Source organism: Lactuca virosa, chromosome 9 (genome assembly GCF_052849685.1).
Source record: "Lactuca virosa cultivar CGN04683 chromosome 9, Lactuca_virosa_CGN04683_v6, whole genome shotgun sequence".
NCBI classification, from domain to species: Eukaryota; Viridiplantae; Streptophyta; class Magnoliopsida; order Asterales; family Asteraceae; genus Lactuca; species Lactuca virosa.
Genome location: NC_136434.1, coordinates 97,019,959 through 97,039,436, shown reverse-complemented (window position 1 = coordinate 97,039,436; position 19,478 = coordinate 97,019,959). Strand labels below are relative to the sequence as shown.

Sequence of the window (19,478 nt, the reverse complement as noted above, 5' to 3'; positions counted from 1 at the left end):
AACACATTTGATCTTATATATTGATTAAAGAAGATATATGAAACACAAATTAACATAGGCAATCACTTGTTTTCTTCGTTAATACTAGTTTGAAAACACTTTCAAAACTCAAAATTTCAAAACAAAGATAATTGATAAATAAAGCAAACACTCTAAGAAATAATCAACACACATGAAACAAGTTATTGCTGTAGTTGATAGAAAATTTTATATAGAAATAAACTTACTATAAGGAATTGACAAGTTGCATGTATGTTTACAAAATACAAGAAGGAAAATGAAAGAAATATACAAAATTTATAAAGTTAAGTTTGAAGATGATGAATAAGGTTAAAAACTATAATGTTATATTGTTGAAGGACTAAAGTTGCAGTTTGGTCTATAATCCGGGGAGTAAATTAGGCAGAACAAAAGATAAAGAAAGCCTGAAAAGGCTACCGCGGGAATGTCGCTACAAAGTTGGAACATCCGCCGAATTAGCTTTGTTCGCCAGAGACAGAGAGAAAGAGAAAGGGATATGAAGCTGTTGCTTCCTATAGCTGTAAAATCAACACAAACACAGACAAGGCAAAGCAGCTAATTTCTGAAAGGCTTTTCACTTCCCAATCACACAACTCCAAGAATTGATTGAATATATAACTATCAAAGCGATAAAATTCATTCGAATTGTTGAATGCTTTCCACATGACATGGGTTTTGAGTTGATCGGAAGAGGAAGCAAGGAGTTCCGAAGCTTTTGTATACTCTAATCCAGATCACAGCTCCGATGTCGATTGCAGAAGGGAAAGAAAAGCCAAAAAGACTATATCAGGTCTGGAGAGGAAGCAATGTAAGTTGTTAATCTTCTTCATCTATTCATCCATTCATACTAGAGTTAATTTCTTAAGAGGTTTTAGCTAGGTTTGATTTTCCCGATGATGATCGATGAATTGAATCGGGGTGTTTCCGTTTCAGAGATTCTTTTGTGGGGGACGATTGATCTTTGGTCCAGATGTGGCTTCCTTGATTTTGACCATACTCCTAGTTGCAGGCCCTGCTGTATCCTTCTGTTTTAAAGTCTACCACACTATTAACGTCAACAAGAAAGATGGAAAAGACGTTGGATACTGGTACATCATTCTGCTTGTGGCAGCCATTCTCACTTTTCTGGTAAGCTGTTTGACTTGGTTAATAAAGAAAGAAAGAAGGAGTTGTAACAAATCTGATGATAAATTAAATTTGTATATCTTTTAGGATATATTGTTTCTTTTATTGACTTCGAGTAAAGATCCGGGAATAATCCCACGAAACTCAACCCCACCGGAATGTGATGAAGCCTTTGATATGAACACCCCTTCGATGGAATGGCTGAATGACAGAACTCCTCATTTGAGATTACCCAAAACTAAAGAAGTTGTGGTGAATGGTCATTCGGTTAAAGTCAAATACTGTGACACGTGTATGCTATATCGTCCTCCACGTGCCTCACATTGCTCCATCTGCAACAACTGTGTTCAGAAATTTGATCATCATTGTCCTTGGGTTGGTCAATGCATCGGACTAGTAAGTTCATTGATTGTCTAATTTTCATTCTCATTTATTTTCAAAAAATAATGGGATTGTGTTTCTTTTATCATTTCATTGCAGCGAAACTATCGATTCTTCTACATGTTTATATCAACCTCAACAATCTTGTGTGTATACGTGTTTGCCTTTTCATGGGTCCACCTCGTCCAAAAAGGCAACGTTTTGAAGGCCATGTCAAAGGATATTTTGTCTGATGTCCTCATCGTTTACTGCTTCATCACCATGTGGTTTGTTGGTGGGCTTTCTGTTTTCCATTTTTATCTTATTTGCTCAAACCAGGTGATCTTCATTCTTCTCTTAAAAAACTTCAAATTTGAGAGTTTTTTAGTTTTTGACACTTATGGAACTTTGATTTTGATGGTTGATGCAGACAACATATGAAAACTTCCGGTATAGATATGATAAGAAGGAGAATCCGTATCATGAAGGCATAACAAGGAATCTCTTACAAGTTTTTCTATCGAAGATTCCTCCTTCATTGAATGATTTTAGGGCGATTGTGCATGAAGATGAAAACATGGTGATTGAGGAGACAAGTTCGGATCTTATACAAACATCAAAGGAAAAGATTGACATTGAAATGGGGAATAAGTTTTCAGAATCGAGTGGGATTTCACTTCCTGAAATTCTACAGAATTTGCAGTATGATGAGTTTGAAAGTGACTCAAAACGAAAGGAAGGGAGTCTAGACTTGGATCTTCACCCTTCTCCTTTTCTTTTTGATATGAAAGAAGATTGCATTAGTGAACGTGAGAAATGTGATGAACAAATAATCACACATGAGACCCAAACTGTTCATCAACTATAAAAAAAAAAAAAAAAAAAAAAAAAAAGGTGATAATGGTAAACCGCATTTTATAGATGTAAATTTGGAGTATCATTGTTTTCTGTTTTCCAAGTGTTTGTCATATGTGAGCAAAGATATTGAATACAACTAATTTCCTTATTGTTTTCGGGTTATTTCATTCTGTTGTATTTTATTGAATACAACAAATTTTATTTGGATGTTAAAGTAAGCTCATTATCATTATTTGAAGAGTTCACATTCATATTCAAATATTGTTGTAAATGAGATGCATCAACAAAACTAAGAAGTAAGAACAAACATTTAATGTACACAAGACCTAAGCAACAAATTTAAAAAAGAAAAAGGTAAAGGCTACCCCTACATGACCCCACCAACATGTCTTCAGATAAAGGAAAAGGAAGATGATTAATTGTTAGAGAGGAGCTGAGGTTGTTCTTCGGAGTTGATACTTGGGTTGTTGGGGAGGTGGTACACATGGCAAAACCTTCTCCACCTCCTGCAAATATGCACATGCACATACACATACAATAAGCTTTATACCTTATAAAACATCATGACATTTCACCCTTTTGCCAAATTATGCAACAAAACTGTTATCCAGATGAAATATGCAACCATGAAAAAAAAATGCAACATTTTACAAGTAACAAGTTTAACCAATTGAAACGTAGTTGCAAAATTTGTGTCAGTTGCATAAATAGGTAAATAGTGAAACATTGTTGCATAAATAAGCAAGCATTTAACCAGTGTCACTTAAATTATATCAACTATTACAAAACTTCATCACATGGCATCCTACTCTCTACACTTCTTATCTGCCATTTCATAATACCCCAAACTTTTGAGAACTTATTATTTCATAAACTCTTGTGGTAATGATAAGTAATAAGTTGTTGTACTTTTAAGTCATTTTGAGTAAACATATTGAGAGATATGTAATGATTTTGTTATATTTGAAAGTACAATGCCTTAATCGGAAAAAGTAGAGTACTAGTGCTGGTAGTTCTTTAAATCGTGTTCTCCGATTAGTTAATCATATTCATAGATTTGTATGTAGTTGTATCAGGGTTTGCAAATTGGGGGAATTTGAGTGATTGAGCTAAATGTGGAGAGAAACTTCAATGCATGTGAATGTGAGAATTATGAGTTCTAAACCCATAGAAAAGAAGACAATTTATGAAGTAAGCTCTTAACTACACACATCGAGTGTATGAGATGTATTAATCCCATATTGGAGTAGATTACTTGGGTTAGGTGATGAAAACACTAAACCCACTATGTATATAAATTGAGGTCATTAACTAAGAAATACACAAATAATTTCCAGATCTTATCACAGTAACACTACATACAAGTAACATTCCCATTAAGACATTTCCTGTAAGGAAGAGACTGGATAACATGAAAAAGAGAGAAAGGACTATGAGAAACAGATATACATACCTTCTGCCTCCTGAGTCTTTCATTTTCCTCTTCCAAACGTGAGATTTTGTTCTCCAGCTCATGTGTGTAAGCCTGTTAAACAATACAGCATTTTCTCATCACATAATTATAAGAGGTAAAATGAGAAAAGAAGACAGGAGTTTAGTATTATACCTGTTTTCTTGCTCGAGAACGTGCAGCAGATTCCCTATTCTTAATCATTCTCTTTTGCCTCCTTTCCACAGTCTTCTCTATCACATCTCCAGAAGCAACTCGTTTCCTTCCAAACTCAGATACACTCCCCATCAAAGGGGTGGGAGACATTGTCATACGTGTCTCCAGATAACCAGTGTCTATTACATTCAGAGGGAGGGGTTGTGGTACTTGATAATGGCCTGACATAACAACATGTTGCTGTGGAATCTGAGCAATTTGGTAGTTCATCCACTGTGCTTCTGGTGGATCAAGGTTCTGCTCATGGGTTTTCTTACCAGGAGAAGAAGATTCAGACACGATCCCTGCCTTGACTAAAAAGTCCTCGAGTGTCATCTCACCAAGAGTAGCTTGTCTCTTACAACTACTAGTATTGTTAATGTTGCTATCACTACCATTCGTCGTCTTTTTCTTCTGATCTTGTTGGATATCTTGCCAGACCTCATCGACTGTCTTCTTGGTTAAATCCTTGGTAAATGTAAGGCTCAATTGTCTAGGCAAAGATGAAGCAGAAGCAAGTTGGGTGAGTTCGGAGTAATCAGGGGAGGAGCCATTGTTGATTCCTTGATTAGCTTCAGCACTCCAAACATTCTTCAGAAACTCATCAAGGTTCATACTACTGAAAGGTTTCCCTAAATCGCCTAATTGCTGCTGAACCTCGTCTAAAGTTAGGTTATACAGAGATCCTTGCCTTGACAATCCATCGAACACAGGTTTTTGTGTTCCACCGTTCGATCCCATTGTTTGAGTCCCCATACACGGATCGCCTCACTATCTTACTAATCTCACAAATCAAACTCCAAATACCAATAATCAAAGTAGCAATTAGTAAACGCCTTTTTGTAATTAATCAAAAAAACCCTACATGAACTCCTAATCTGAAATGTTACGGAAAAAACCCCTCAATTCAGACGAATCGGAAACGGAATACTAATCAGAGTTGCATCATGTCGAGTACCAATCTTTAGATTAACAGAAATAGGCGAAAATGAGAAAATCGGCGCACAATCACAGAAAAGCGGTGTGGTCGAAGAAAGAGACGAACTCACTCGAACGCAAAACCAAGAAAAAGAGAATGAAATACCGCAGATTTAGGCACTTCTTCTTCCATGCAGCAGCAGCAGCAATGTCCAACAAGAAGAAAACAAATCTTTCATTCTAAACTTCCAAGTGAATCAGAACATCTGATATTAAATTTGGTTAATCCGAGCATTTACAATCAACCAAAACTTTGTTTCATTTAGGAATAATGTCACATGAATATAAGAATATTCAACTATTCACGCGATAAACAAATAATTTCTTAAAAATATTAATTTTGTAAAGAGATAAAAATAAAAAAAACCTTATAAAACCCAACATATTTTTATCTAAGGCATTGAGCTCGGTAAATCTTAGATAACAGAAAATGCTATGTAATGGATTCTCAACGTTTGGTTTGTTACAATTCATTAGATTAAAAACTTTCAAAAAAAATATGAAGGTTTAAATGCATTAAAAAAATATTATAATGGTTTTTTTAATTCTTTCGTGAAAATAGATTAGGTTTTTCTAAGGTCATAAAACCTTAAATAAGAACTTTAGAAAATATAAGAGTTTTAGTGTACTAGAAAAATAATATAGTGTTTTTTTTAAGGATTTGATGAAAATACGTTGGGTTTTTCGGAGGTTTTCCCATAAAAATAAAATAATGATATTAACATAAAAGTTTTTAAGTTTGATAAATTTTGTCGGCTTTGTGGTTTTGTGTATGTGATGATTTGTGGTGCACTAATGTCTAATATTTAGGAAGATTTCTTAATATTTGCCCCTTTACCTTCTAAGGAGATCATTCGCCTACGTGAGACTGACTAGGACTTGTAGTTGGCGTGGCTGCTAGGTCACTTTCTTATGTTGATGAGAAAAATCAATGAATTTGTTACCCTTACTTTACCACCAATGTTTTCGTGTTTGTGTTTATGAGTAATTATATATAATATCTATAAAAGTATAAAACTGATTTAATCCAAGGAAAATGGAGCTTGCAAGAATCGAACCTTCAACCTCACCTACAAATAGCCAGTGCCTCTATAAAAGTCTATACAAACACGAAAACCTCATATTACGCAACACGTTCCATTACCTTACACGATGTGTTCTACCAGAAAACAGATTCTATAAATAGAGCATCTCCTCATCCCTAGAGATATACCAACTTGTGGAACAAATTAGAGACGATTTTTGAAGACCACAACCCTTTTGGAAGCTGAAGAACAATGTTGAAGCAAACGTTTGAAGATCAAGAGTTTAGGAACGTCAATTTAGTTTGCTTTAATATCAAGTTTAGCACTTTCATATTGATTTCTTTATGCCTTTCATTCGTGATTAGGGGTAATTCTCTTTTACATTTGCTTAGATGTAGATAAACCTCTTGAGATTATGGTTTGATTAATAGATTTGATTTACACGTTGTTTAATTTATTCTTTATGCTTGTTTAAAGGTCTTTATCTCTTTTACATCTTAATTTATTCTTTATATATATATATATATATATATATATATATATATATATATATATATATATATATGTGTGTGTGTGTGTGTGTGTGTGCGGGCGCTTGTGTCTTAACTACTTTATGATCATGACTAATGATAGGCAAAATCCTAAGGTTAGGTGATAATTAATAAATTTTAATGTGTAAGATATTATTTTTTTCTTGAACGTCAAATACAATATAATCCTAAACTACTCCTAAATTCACTTATGTCTCCGACGAGATTTGAACCCTCAACCTCAAGGAGAGAGGGCAACACCTGATACCGCTGGGCTAGAAGCCCTTTGGTCATAATACGAACTGAACACTAATTTTTTAGATAGTTAACTACATGACCATTGTGTTAATAATTATTAGGATTAATTAATCGGACCGAGATAACTAATTATGATAGGAATTGGTAACCAACAAACTTAATCTATTGCACTTTTAGGACAATCAACCATAATCCAGAGGAGGAATTAGAAATCTAAGTGAGAGCATTTTAGATATGTTGATTTAATCTAGTTTTTAATTTTTTTTATTGCAAATCATATCATATTCCATAGTGTTCGATACCTAGTCTTACATCAGTTATAATATTACATGATTAAATATACTGGCTAGTGTATGTAACTGTCCGGTTGTGACAAAATCATTTTATAAATTTAAAATCTTATTATTTTATATATAGTAAATCACACACAATATGGCAAGCCATATTAGTTGCAAACGTCGGCTTTGATACTATGTAAGATATATGTGGAATCCTATATTAACTCTTCAAAAGAGTTCTTATGGAGAGAGGGAAAACTCCAATATATATAGAGATATATATGGCCTTATCATACCAATATGAGATACATTAACATTATATTTGATTTAAATAAGTAAAATAATGTTGTCCTCCTTCCTTGAGGTTGAAGGTTCAAAATTTCAAACCCCCGTCATATGGACATATGTTGAATTAAGGAGTAGTTTATAGTAGTAGTCTAGTAGATTAGATTTTATTCAATAGTTTAGATAAAAATATCTAAACCTTTATTTCCGATGTTGAATAACCAACTTTAAGTTTTTGAAGCTCCAACTTGTTGGGTAGCTTTTTGGTTATTTAAGTGTCTTTTCTACCAAATACTATTAAACTATTTTTTCTACCAATTACATTGATAAACTTCTGTCATATCCTTTCATAAATTTGATACAGAAAGTGGTCTCTCTTAATTTTGGATGTGAGACACTCTCTCTGATTTTATTTTGTCCTGTAATGTTAAAATCATTGATAGCATACTCCAGGGCTACATAGGGGACCATGCCACCCTTTATCACATAGAGGCACTTATTTCCCCTATTTACCTTAATTCCATTTCTAGCCCAAATGCCAACTTCTTTAATTCCAATCCCACAACTGTTCAAGTATTTGAACTTTGTTAAGGATTCTAACTTTAAATTGATTTCTTGACTTAAGTGTCGACATTAGTTTAGTCAATAAACTTCTTTCACTCATTTCAGTGAGTAGTGCCCATATCCAACATATCCCTCGCCCTTTACCAAATTTTCAATAAACGCCATTGTTCATAAAAGAATAATGTATTTTGCATAATAGCAACATACTTTGATTTTCATACCAACGCCGCTCATTAAGTAAATAAATAAATAATTCATCCTTCATAATGTTTATACTTCAATAGAGTATACATTATTACACTTTGTGTGTTATGGTAACCATTTTCACTTAAGTATAAAAACATAATTGTTTAAACCAAAAAATATATACCAAGGGTATGAAAATGAAGTAAAATATGTATTCATCATTAACCTATAAACATACAAGTAATTAACAAACTATCCAATACAAATATAATGAGAAAAGAACAAAACTAGCCACATTTCGCAATGGTCCAACATGACATCACTATTCGCTGCAAATTTGGTTTTTGTATTGTCCCCACTAAAAGCAAATGGGTCATTAAGACCAACATAATGAATCATCTCAACCAAAAATACTTTTATAAACACAGGCCTTTCTTTGATTTTACCACCACACAGTGTATTTCATTGTTCTGGTGGGCTTGGCTCATCAAACCATCTTGGAGGATCAAATCCTGATCCACCTAAAAATTAAAAAAATAAGAAGAAGAAGAAAAAGTATGCATTTCATAAATCATCCAGAAATAGATACAAAACAAAAAGATAAATACCTAGGGGATTGCAGCGACAGAGGCGCCAGGCTGTCAAGATGGAGCCTTTAGCAACACCATACTTCTTGTAAGCAATCATGGAGTACTCACTACAAGTTGGAACGTATCGACAGCTCTTTGGCATTAATGGTGAAATTTCCCCTGTTTGTTTGTTTGTTTCAGATAACCACAAAACATGTTACTAATACTAACATGACACATCATGTGGTGTGCATTGGAGACTCACTTTTGTAAAACCTTAGCATAGACAATGCCACTTTGACTCCTAAGTCTTCACTGTTGTCCCCTATAAAAAAAAAATCACAAAACTAATTGTATTTTCACAACATAGGAAGTTAGGAACAAACTGAAGCTGATTAGTATTTAGTGAAACTGTTTCAATTAGTGAGCAACATCAACAAGATATACAAAGATTCGTAAAAATAGAAAAAAGAAATACAAAATTTCACAACAATGGAACAGATATGAAAGTTGAGTGGTTAAACTTTATTAGAGTGCATGACAACAAGTCAAATGTCTAAAAGACAATTGACCAATCACAACATAGATAAAACGTAAAAGCCAATATCATCAATAATTCACAAGATAACAAGTAAATGGGCAACTTTCACATCAAAGTTTCAAACAGGGAAAAAGGTCAAAATCAGTATGGATCACCCAAAATGGAAATTGTTGAGCTTTTAGTAGATTAGTTTCCAATTTGGTGGACTTGGTACAAATTTATTACACTCTGTCTTTGTAGCGTTTGTTATAAGCTTTGATTGATCACAAGCTTTTCATTACGGGATAATGTACAAAAAGATCTCACCTTGCTTACTGCTCTCGTCGGATTCTTTTCCCAATTCATTAACAATTGGAACATGCAAGCAGCAGCTACGAGATCTCTTCAATATGCGAAATATTTGAGTGAATATGAGTCACAAATACAATATGGAATTTCGGTGATAAAATTTGGGGGAATGTAAGGCAGCCAAAGTACTCTCCTTATAAATCGTAATTTTAATCAATAAAGTGTAAAATTTTCCGAATAATTCATCCTTTTTTTTTTTGTTTATGAATTCTGGACTTATCGATGATGAACCCCCAAATATGAATCACCAAATTTCCGCAACTAGAAAAGATGAATACAGAAAATTGAAGAGGCGGTGATATTGGTAGGCATGGTACCGAAGTGGAACGGATTGAGAACCGGGGTGGAGAACGTCGCGCTATATGGTGGATGGGGAATTTGTGACGGACTGTGTAATTAGGGTTTACGGTGGGAGTGGAAGAGGGAAGAACGTTAGGGGACCAAACGAGCGCCATTTTTTACTACTATAAAACTACGAAGTCTTGATGCTCACTAGTCACACCACTCATAAGTAAGAAGAGTGAGTTACGTATACCGTCCTTTTCGATCCTCTTATTTTTCCACTCGGACCATTTTTTACACCTTTTTCAGGATTTCATTGATTTAAGGGGTTGAATGAAATGGAAGGATATAAAACTATAGATAGGTTAAATGTGTTTTTTGACTTCTCTTTTTTTCAAAAAAAAAAAAAAAAATAGAATGGAAAGGAGTGAAAGCAAAATAGATAGTCTCTTTCATGTCTATTTTTTAGCAAATTACGAAAAAGGCTTAAATTGTTTATGTTTTTTCTAAATCAAAAACACAATTAACTATTTAATTATTTATATTTATCTTTCATATTCTTCGATTCCTTTCTATTTATTCTCCTTCCATCCCTTATATTCATAAGAAAAAATTAAAAAAAAAAACTCAAGAACAAGGCCTTAGGCCAAATGTTGTACTCCCCTCACTCTTCTTGTTTTTACGTGTCAAATTAATATCATGTCATTCACCTCTCATATAGAAAATAGTCATCCCATATATATATATATATATATATATATATATATATATATATATATATATATATATATATAGAGAGAGAGAGAGAGAGAGGTAGGTTCAAATGTGGATGAATGTGGATGTAAGGATTTATATGGGTCAAGTATTATTTAATTTTAATAATAATTAATTAAATCATATACCATTTAATTTAGGCAAATTACATTATTTAAAACCATGTTGCCTCATCAATCGACACCCACAAAATCGTATCCTCCTGCTTGCATCGACCTTCGGCCCCATCAGACGACATTGATTCATCATCGCCTTCAACCATTAGAATTAGGGTATACAATCACCGCCATTATCATCTTTATCGCCGTGTTCGTAACACCAAGGAAGAACCGGCGAGCAACAGTGGTTGCTAGGTTTGCTTTCCGGCGAGCTGTACCAACCATCAGATCAGAGGTTTCTCCACGAAGTCCATCTTCATCATCGCTTCACCTTCAAGCCGTCTCCGGTCGCCGTAAGCCCTTGAGTCCGTCGTCGATCCTCACTAAAGTGTTCATCGTTGACTCTTTAGTCGTCGACCCTTTCTACCCCTTCACTTATTCATCAGCAACACAAGGATTCCGTGTAGAGTTGGGAAAACCCAAAATTTGCTTCATCTCCTTCTGTGTTGGAATCAAGAACCCTGCCCCTTTCCCTGTACTCAATTTCTCCTTTAAAGAAGCCTTACAAAGTTGGATTATACCAATCATTATCTTTGTTCTTTTCTTGATTTTGACAGGTAAACCCATCAATCTTAATTTATTATCGCTGCGTTCTATATTGGGTTTAAAGAAGCAACTCTGTCACGTTTCATGTATTTTTTCTATGATAACCTTGTTTTCTTCTTTAATCGCGTTTTAAGCTTTCAATTAAGTTGTTGTGGGTTTTATTGTAATGTTTTTCAATTGTTTGAAATCTGCAGAAAGCAATCAGAGTGCAGATATGGCTAAATGCTCGTTCAAGCTTGAACACCCATTGGGTATTGTGCCTTTAATCACAATTTCCTTTTCTTTTGTTGTTTTCCTGTTTCATTCTTTATCATTAGATAAGAATATTTGTTTAATTGGGTGTTTTGATGTCTGTTTTCTAAACGATTATTGCATCAAGATGTGCAATTAGATAATAAGATCAATTGCTAAACCTGAATTTCTCCTTTTTGTTTATGTAGAGAAGAGGAAATCAGAATCCTCTCGCATCAGAGAGAAGTATCCTGATAGAGTTCCAGTGAGACATTGTGTTTCTTTATCAATCAAACTTTATGCTATTTTATTTGTCTCTTAACTCTTGAGTAAAATTTTGGTTTCAGGTGATTGTTGATAAAGCTGAAAAATCCGACATTCCTGACATAGACAAAAAGAAGTATGTGAATGTTAACCTTTCCCATTTGTTGTATCTATCTTAGTTTATATAGGATTATATGATAGAAATAACAAACTACTTTCATCGATTTGATTAGATCACTACAGTTTTTACATTTTCTTTTTATGGTGTCATTTATATAAAAAGATATGAATGTGATGGGACCCACAAAATGGTAATAAGTTAATGTTTTTATTTCAGATATCTATTTCCAGTTGATTTGACCATTGGTAAATTTGTGTATGTTGTTCCAGGTGATTTCAATGAAGATTTTTTCAAGAATGAGAATGATGATTCTTTCATGAATGACATTGTATTCTTATAGAATGAAGATTTTTTCAAGAATGACTCACTATGAAGCTTGTATTCTAATAGAATGTGGCAAAAATTCAAAAAATAACATTGTATTTTTATAGAATGTGACAGTATATATTATTTTTTTGTTTATTTTTGGACCTTAGATTCTTCAATAATGTTAATAATAGATGATTATTCTTTAAGAATGTTGTTATTCTTCCACTCATGGTTCAAAAATTTGTTATTCTTGAAAATGTTCATTCAATCAGAATATGTATTCTGTCAGAATTTATATTCAATTAGAGTATGTATTTTAAACTCTTGGTCCACATTCATCCTTACATCCACACAATACTTATCATCCACATTATAACCTAGCCATATATATATATATATATATATATATATATATATATATATATATATATATATATATATATATATATATATATATATACTAGCCGTTACCCGCGCAAAGCGGCGGTGACAAATTGCTTCATCCGGAAATTAGCTTCTTTCGGCAATTAGTTTTATTTGGAAACATGTCATCTTCCAAAGAACATGCATTGTATCATAATTTGATTGCTTCCACAAAGATCGGACTCATCGTTCTTGTATGTTGCTGGTTATCCTGAATTTCTACGCAATTATAAAGTTCTTAGGGTTTTTATGAACAGATGAAAATTAGTTTCCTTTTGGAAAATACTCTTCTTGTTTTTACGTGTCAAATTAGTGTCATGTCATTCACCTCTTACATACAAAATAGTCACCCCACATTTCTTATATATATATATATATATATATATATATGAAATAATATAATATACAAGTGTCAAAACAATGGAAAGAAGGAAGACGAAAAAAGAAAAAGTTATTGTTGTGGTTTCAATTCTCACGGAGGAGGTTACTGCATTCATCAAACTGGATGGTGTGGTGTTGTCCCACTTCCCCGCAATGCCACATTACCCCACCATAGGGTGTAACAGGGGTACTCCTTAATACTATTGTTACTATTTTCCTCTATGTCATGTATAAAATGATTGTTATTTTTCACTATTTAATTGTTGTTTTTATTTTGAAAAAACATCATAAATGGTCCCTGTGGTTACCCAAAATATGAAGTTTAGTACCCGTGGTTTAAAAACCTCATAGATGGTCCCTGTGTTTTAAAAACTTTTGATGTTTGGTCCTTTTTGCTAACTCCGTTAAGTTTGTCCGTTAACTGAAGGGTATTTTCGTCATTTCACCACCACAGGGACCATTTATGATGTTTTCTCGTATTTTTTAAAAAAAGAAAAAATTAAACATAATTAAATATATAAAAGGTCTCTCTCTCTCTCTCTCTCTCTCTCTCTCTCTCTCTCTCTCTCTCTCGCGCGCGCGTCAGCAACCAACACATATATTGGTTTGTTCTTCAATAATCAAGAACACACATATAAACATACCACCACCACTACCAAGATAATCGATAAAGTAACCCTCAACGATCAATCCTATGTCGTCTACAATGCATTGGAAGCCTTCCACCCACCTGTGACATCCCCATTTTCACGGCCAGAAAAGACCGATTTTTGTTTATGCTTGTATGAAAATCAGAGTAACATTTTATATAAAAGTGTTGCGGAATTTGTCCCAAAACAAAATATGATAAAGATTTATCAAAAGCATTTCCAAAGAAATGTATTTCATTAAAAGACTCGGGATGTCATGTTCGATACAGATCAAAAGCATAAACAGTACAACATAAGCCTTACTATATTATTTCGTATTTGCAGGCCTATAATCCCTTATCTCTCATCCAAACATCTATGCTAATGCTCCACTTCCTGTAATACAAGAAAACTGAGTGGGTCAGGCTTGGGAGCCTGGTGAGCACATAGGGTTTTCAACCCACAATAAATAAGTTTATTAACTTTATCAAACCAAACAAACCCGATTACCCATTCCCGTTATCCTCACTTTACGTCCCTAAAATATCTAACACAAGGGACCTAGTCTAATGACTTTCATCGGGATGACAACACATGCTTCGGGGATTCCTCAGCAATTCATGTCAAATAAGGCAACCATGTGGGGGATGGAGTACTGTTGGTAAACACACAGTTCAAATAAACACCTACAGGTTGCGAGCCTGCTAGCGTTCTACTGGACTGTCTAGAATAGTCCGTGGTCGTCATCTATACTCCGCTAGATGACTGGATCATCAATAACATCTATAACGAGGCCTCTCATTATTTTATTTTGTCACACAGCAACTATTACATCTACCCATGTTTTACCCAACACATTTTGTAGATATAAAATACATATACAGTTTAAAACATGTATAAAATCGTTCATCCAGCATAGATAGCAAGTATACAGTTAATATGCACACACACCACGTAATTTATATAAAATACTTCATATCTATATGTAAGCTGAAAGTAACTATGCACTCACCTGAAAGGTGGTGACTCTTCACTAGAACAGCGCTTCGTTATCTCAAAATAATTTTCCCTCGACAAAACCTAGTATCAATACCACTAGGGTTTAGTCTAACGTTAACCGTGACTAATTAATAGTCTAGCTATTATTATTATTATATAAGCGTTAACACTCTATATAACTCATAATAATAGCCCAAATAATTATTTTAAGGACCTAATAACATTACTATAATTATTTAAAAGCTATATTAAAATTTTCATAGGCGTAGCTCACTTACATTGGATTTTAAAGAAAATCGGGCTTCGCTTGGAGCAGCGTTTCCGAACCGAAATACCATTTTTTTTCTCGGGACTCCGGGAGCCTCGGGGCTTCCTTCGAGTACTAGGGGTTCACCTAGGCTTTAGGGGGCTTAAGATAGGCTAGAGAGAGAAAGAAACTAGAGAGAGAAGTGATTTTGGTGCAAGAAAGCCGACTGCCTTCGCAGGGTATTTATAACCGCGAGCCTTCAGTGGTACGCTGGGCATATAGCACTATGCGGGGCGTAGTTCAGATAGAGTCACCAGCTGGCTTCGTACGTGGCAGAGTCTCGGTGGGGCTACGTGGCCATCTTCGGACCGCACAACACCAAGTACGCCGGGCGTACCCAACTTCGGACGCGGGGCGTAATGCGAGGCGACGTGTCCTTCATCCGAAGGGAGGCGTGATCAGCAAGCAACGGCTAGGATCTTGCCATGTCATCAATCGAGCAACAGGCTTCGCAAATTCGAGTCTAAACTTTAAAAATTCGTATCTTCCTCGTACGAGCTCTGTTTCCGACGTTCTTTATATCCACGCGTAGGCGGGAACGTACTCTACAACTTTCGTTTAGACTCCGTCGGCTAATTTTGAATTTATTTTAAATTTATATTTTTAACAGGCCGGGACATGATTGGTCCGTTAAAAATTCATAACTTCTTCATCCGACTTCCGTTTTCGTCTGTCTTTTTATCGTTACGCTACTATTAACGAGATCTTCGATTCTCGTTTAGGTTGTGTCGGCTAAAAACCGCTCGATCTAATATTTGAACTTCGGGTTGTACACCGCTAAGCCGAAACTTCGAAAAATCATAACTTCCTCATACGAAGTCAGATTTGGGCGTTCTTTTTATGGACGCTCTCGGTTTAACATATTCTACGACTTTTGTTTAGATTGCTAAGGCTAAAAGTCGTTCTATCGTAAATTCACTATTTACGCTTCCTAGTGTCGTGTCGGTTCCATCGTGAAACTTCGACGGGTCATAACTTCTTCGTTATAACTCGGATTTCGGTGTTCTTTATATCTCCAGAATCCTTGTTTCGACCACTATAACTTTATGTAAAGATATCGGGTTTATCTCACACTTTAATTTTGACGCTTATTTTTATTCCTTATTTATTATACATTTATAACTAAATAATAAGCATATAATTTCACATAATTCACATAATACTCAATTATTTCATCTTTATTACATCAAAAAGAGTTACAATTGTTGACCTAGACTATTACATCGTCTAAAAATGCTTAGCCCCGAAACCCGGGCGTTACAATTCTCTCCCCCTTAGGATGATTCCTGGAATCATGCATCAGCAAACAGATGCGGATAGCGACTCATCATGTCACTCTCTGTTTCCCAAGTGAGATTCGGCCCATTCGAATGTTTCCAACGAACTAGCACTAAGTCGACCATCTTGCGTCGTAAATTCTTAGTCTTACGGTCAACAATTGCCTCGGGCTCTTCAATCAGCCTCTTATTCTCATCCATTCTTAATTCTGAGATTGGAATTATGTCGGGAACTTCTCCCGTGAATTTCCTCAGATAACACACATGGAAGGTGTTATGAATTCCATCAAGTTCTTCGGGTAATTCGAGCTTGTAAGCTTGGTTCCCAATCTTCTGAAGAACTTTAAACGGTCCAATAAACCTTCGACTTAGCTTTCCTCGTTTCCCGAATCTTATAAGTCCCTTCCACGGTGAGACTTTGAGCAAAACTGAATCCCCAACTTCGAACGTCATCGGTCGTCTTTTCTTGTCAGCATAGCTCTTCTGACGATCTTGAGCTGCTAACATTCTTTCCCTAATCACCTTCAACTTTTCAGCAGTCTCATGGACTATCTCGGGGCCCATAAACTGCTTTTCTCCAGCCTCAAGCCAACAAGACGGCGTATGAAACTTTTGTCCGTACAAAGCTTGATAGGTTGCCATCTTGATGCTCGAGTGGAAACTGTTGTTGTAGGAAAATTCTACCAGAGGTAAGTGTTCATCCCAGTTACCTTGGAACTCTAGGGTACATGCTCTCAGCATATCTTCAAGCGTTTGAATCATTCTTTCGCTCTGACCATCAGTCTGCGGATAGTAAGCTGTACTCAAACACAACTTCGTACCCAGTTCCTCTTGTAGACTCCTCCAAAACCTCGACGTGAAACGACTATCACGATCGGATACAATCGTTAGAGGAACACCGTGAAGTCTTACTATCTCCTTCACGTAAGCATTTGCGAGCTTATCCATAGACCACCTCTCGTTGGCTGCTATGAAGTGTGCACTCTTAGTGAAACGATCAATGACCGCCCAAATCATGTCGTGTTCGTTCTTCGTCCTGGGCAGTTTAGTCACAAAATTCATGGTGATGTCTTCTCATTTACCCATGGGTACAGGTAAAGGTTCTAAACTCCCATATGGTTTCTGATGTTGTGCCTTAACTCTCGCACATGTTACACACTCGGCCACATACTTCGCAACATCGAGCTTCATCGTCGGCCACCGGTAGTAGGGTTTTAGGTCCCTATACATTTTAGTGCTACCGGGATGAATCGAGTACATGGTCTTGTGCGCTTCTTCCATCAGAAGGTCTCTTATTCCTCCCGTCTTAGGTACCCAGATCCGATCTTGGAATACCTTCAGTCCTTGACGGTTTGTACCGAATACCAACGTCGTTGCCTCATGTTCAATTCTTTCTGATTAAAGAGATACTGGAGACTCTTATGATCAGTGAAAAGTTTGCACTTCGTGCCATAAAGGTAATGCCTCCATATCTTCAAGGCAAAAACTACCGCTGCCAACTCCAGATCATGAGTGGGGTAGTTCTTTTCGTGCTCTTTCAATTGTCGAGAGGCATATGCTATCACTTTTTCTCTTTGGGTCAGAACACAACCCAACCCGACTCCAGATGCGTCACTGTAGACTGCGAATTCTTCGACTCCATCGGGTAGAGAAATAATCGGTGCTTCACATAACTTCTTCTTTAGCTTCTCGAATGCTTCTTCGTGCTTCTCGCTCCATGTATAAGTAGCTCCTTTATGGGTCAAAGTTGTTAATGGAGCAGCTATCGAAGAAAATCCTTGGATAAATCGTCGCTAATATCCGGCTAATCCTAAAAAGCTTCAAATCTACGTGGGACTTTTTGGCCATTCCCACTTCATTACCGCTTCGATCTTTGCTGGGTCAACCATTATCCCTTCTTGGTTAACCACATGACCCAAGAACTGGACTTCTCGGGTCCAAAAATCACAGTTGGAGAACTTTGCATACAGCTTCTCCTTCTTCAATACCTCCAACACCTCTCGTAGATGCTTGCCATGCTCCTCCTGGCTTTTCGAGTAGATCAGAATGTCGTCGATGAACACTATCACGGATTTATCGAGGAATGGTTTACAAACCCTGTTCATCAAATCCATGAATGCTGCTGGAGCATTGGTTAGTCCAAACGACATAACCAAGAACCCGTAGTGTCCATATCTCGTTCTGAATGCAGTCTTCTCAATATCCTGATCTCTCACCTTCAGCTGATGATATCCTGACCTAATATCGATCTTTGAGAAATAGCTCGAACCTTGCAGCTGATCGAATAGGTCATCAATCCTCGGCAATGGGTACTTGATCTTTACCGTTGCCTTGTTCAGCTCTTTGTAGTCTATGCACATTCTCATGCTCCCGTCTTTCTTCTTCACGAATAGCACTGGAGCTCCCCAGGGTGATGAAGTAGGTCGAATGAAACCGTTGTCCAACAACTCCTGAAGTTGCGTCATGAGCTCCTTCATCTCCGTCGGTGCTAATCGGTATGGTGCCTTTGCTATCGGTGTTGTTCCTGGTAACAAGTCTATACGAAACTCCACTTGTCTATCAGGTGGTAATCCAGGAAGATCTTCGTGAAAAACTTCCGGATAATCACACACAACCGGTATATTCTGCACCTTTTTCTTTTCCTTCTTAGCATCGATTACGAATGCCAAGTATGATGCACATCCCTTGGACAAACATTTTATGGCTTTCATCAGGGAGATGATTCCAGAATTTACTCGGCGTTTGTGTTGGGTTTTGAGCATTCTAACACTCCTAAGTGTACACGCAACCCTAAATACCTTGGATCTATGTTTTCTCTATTATACATGCAAATATGAATATTCCAAGGTATTATCCTAACTAGCATACAATCATATGTACTAGGACAACAAAACTAGATAGAATACATACATCTTTGTTGTAGCTTGATTCCATGGAGCTTAACAACCTAGTGGCCCAAGTGTGACACCTCAAATGGTTCACACAACACCATGAACATCTTGGCATAACCATGAGAGAGGATACTTGACTCATAGAAATCGACTTGCCCTCTTGTGTATTCACTAGTGCCTATTTCACCAACCAATGGGGTCTTTATTGTTGGATTAGTGTCTAAGTCCATAACTATTTTGGTATGTACTTGACCCGATTATGAGCATGATCCTTTTGGGTTGCCTTCACCATAGCAATATGTAGGACGAATTAAG

At 35.9% G+C, this 19,478-nt stretch overlaps 3 protein-coding genes across 3 annotated transcripts; 1 reads left to right on the top strand and 2 right to left on the bottom strand.

Annotated features, from left to right (window-relative positions):
• Positions 1-460: 460 nt before the first annotated feature.
• LOC145136113 (putative protein S-acyltransferase 4) lies at positions 461-2,519 on the top strand. Its single transcript, XM_079070306.1, has 5 exons — positions 461-829; positions 955-1,149; positions 1,234-1,542; positions 1,627-1,845; positions 1,937-2,519. The coding sequence occupies exons 1-5, from the start codon at positions 767-769 to the stop codon at positions 2,372-2,374; spliced, it is 1,224 nt and encodes a 407-aa protein (XP_078926432.1). The 5' UTR covers positions 461-766; the 3' UTR covers positions 2,375-2,519.
• Positions 2,520-2,593: 74 nt separating this feature from the next.
• On the bottom strand, positions 2,594-5,231 carry LOC145136114 (ABSCISIC ACID-INSENSITIVE 5-like protein 3). Its single transcript, XM_079070307.1, has 3 exons — positions 3,971-5,231; positions 3,818-3,889; positions 2,594-2,870 (listed from the first exon to the last, which is right to left on the bottom strand). Exons 1-3 carry the CDS (start codon positions 4,763-4,765, stop codon positions 2,787-2,789), a joined length of 951 nt encoding a protein of 316 aa, XP_078926433.1. The 5' UTR covers positions 4,766-5,231; the 3' UTR covers positions 2,594-2,786.
• Positions 5,232-8,305: 3,074 nt separating this feature from the next.
• On the bottom strand, positions 8,306-10,103 carry LOC145135706 (membrane protein insertion efficiency factor). The gene is made up of 5 exons (XM_079069952.1): positions 9,889-10,103; positions 9,530-9,605; positions 8,948-9,007; positions 8,722-8,862; positions 8,306-8,634 (listed from the first exon to the last, which is right to left on the bottom strand). Exons 1-5 carry the CDS (start codon positions 10,024-10,026, stop codon positions 8,576-8,578), a joined length of 474 nt encoding a protein of 157 aa, XP_078926078.1. The 5' UTR covers positions 10,027-10,103; the 3' UTR covers positions 8,306-8,575.
• Between the last annotated feature and the right edge of the window lie 9,375 nt (positions 10,104-19,478).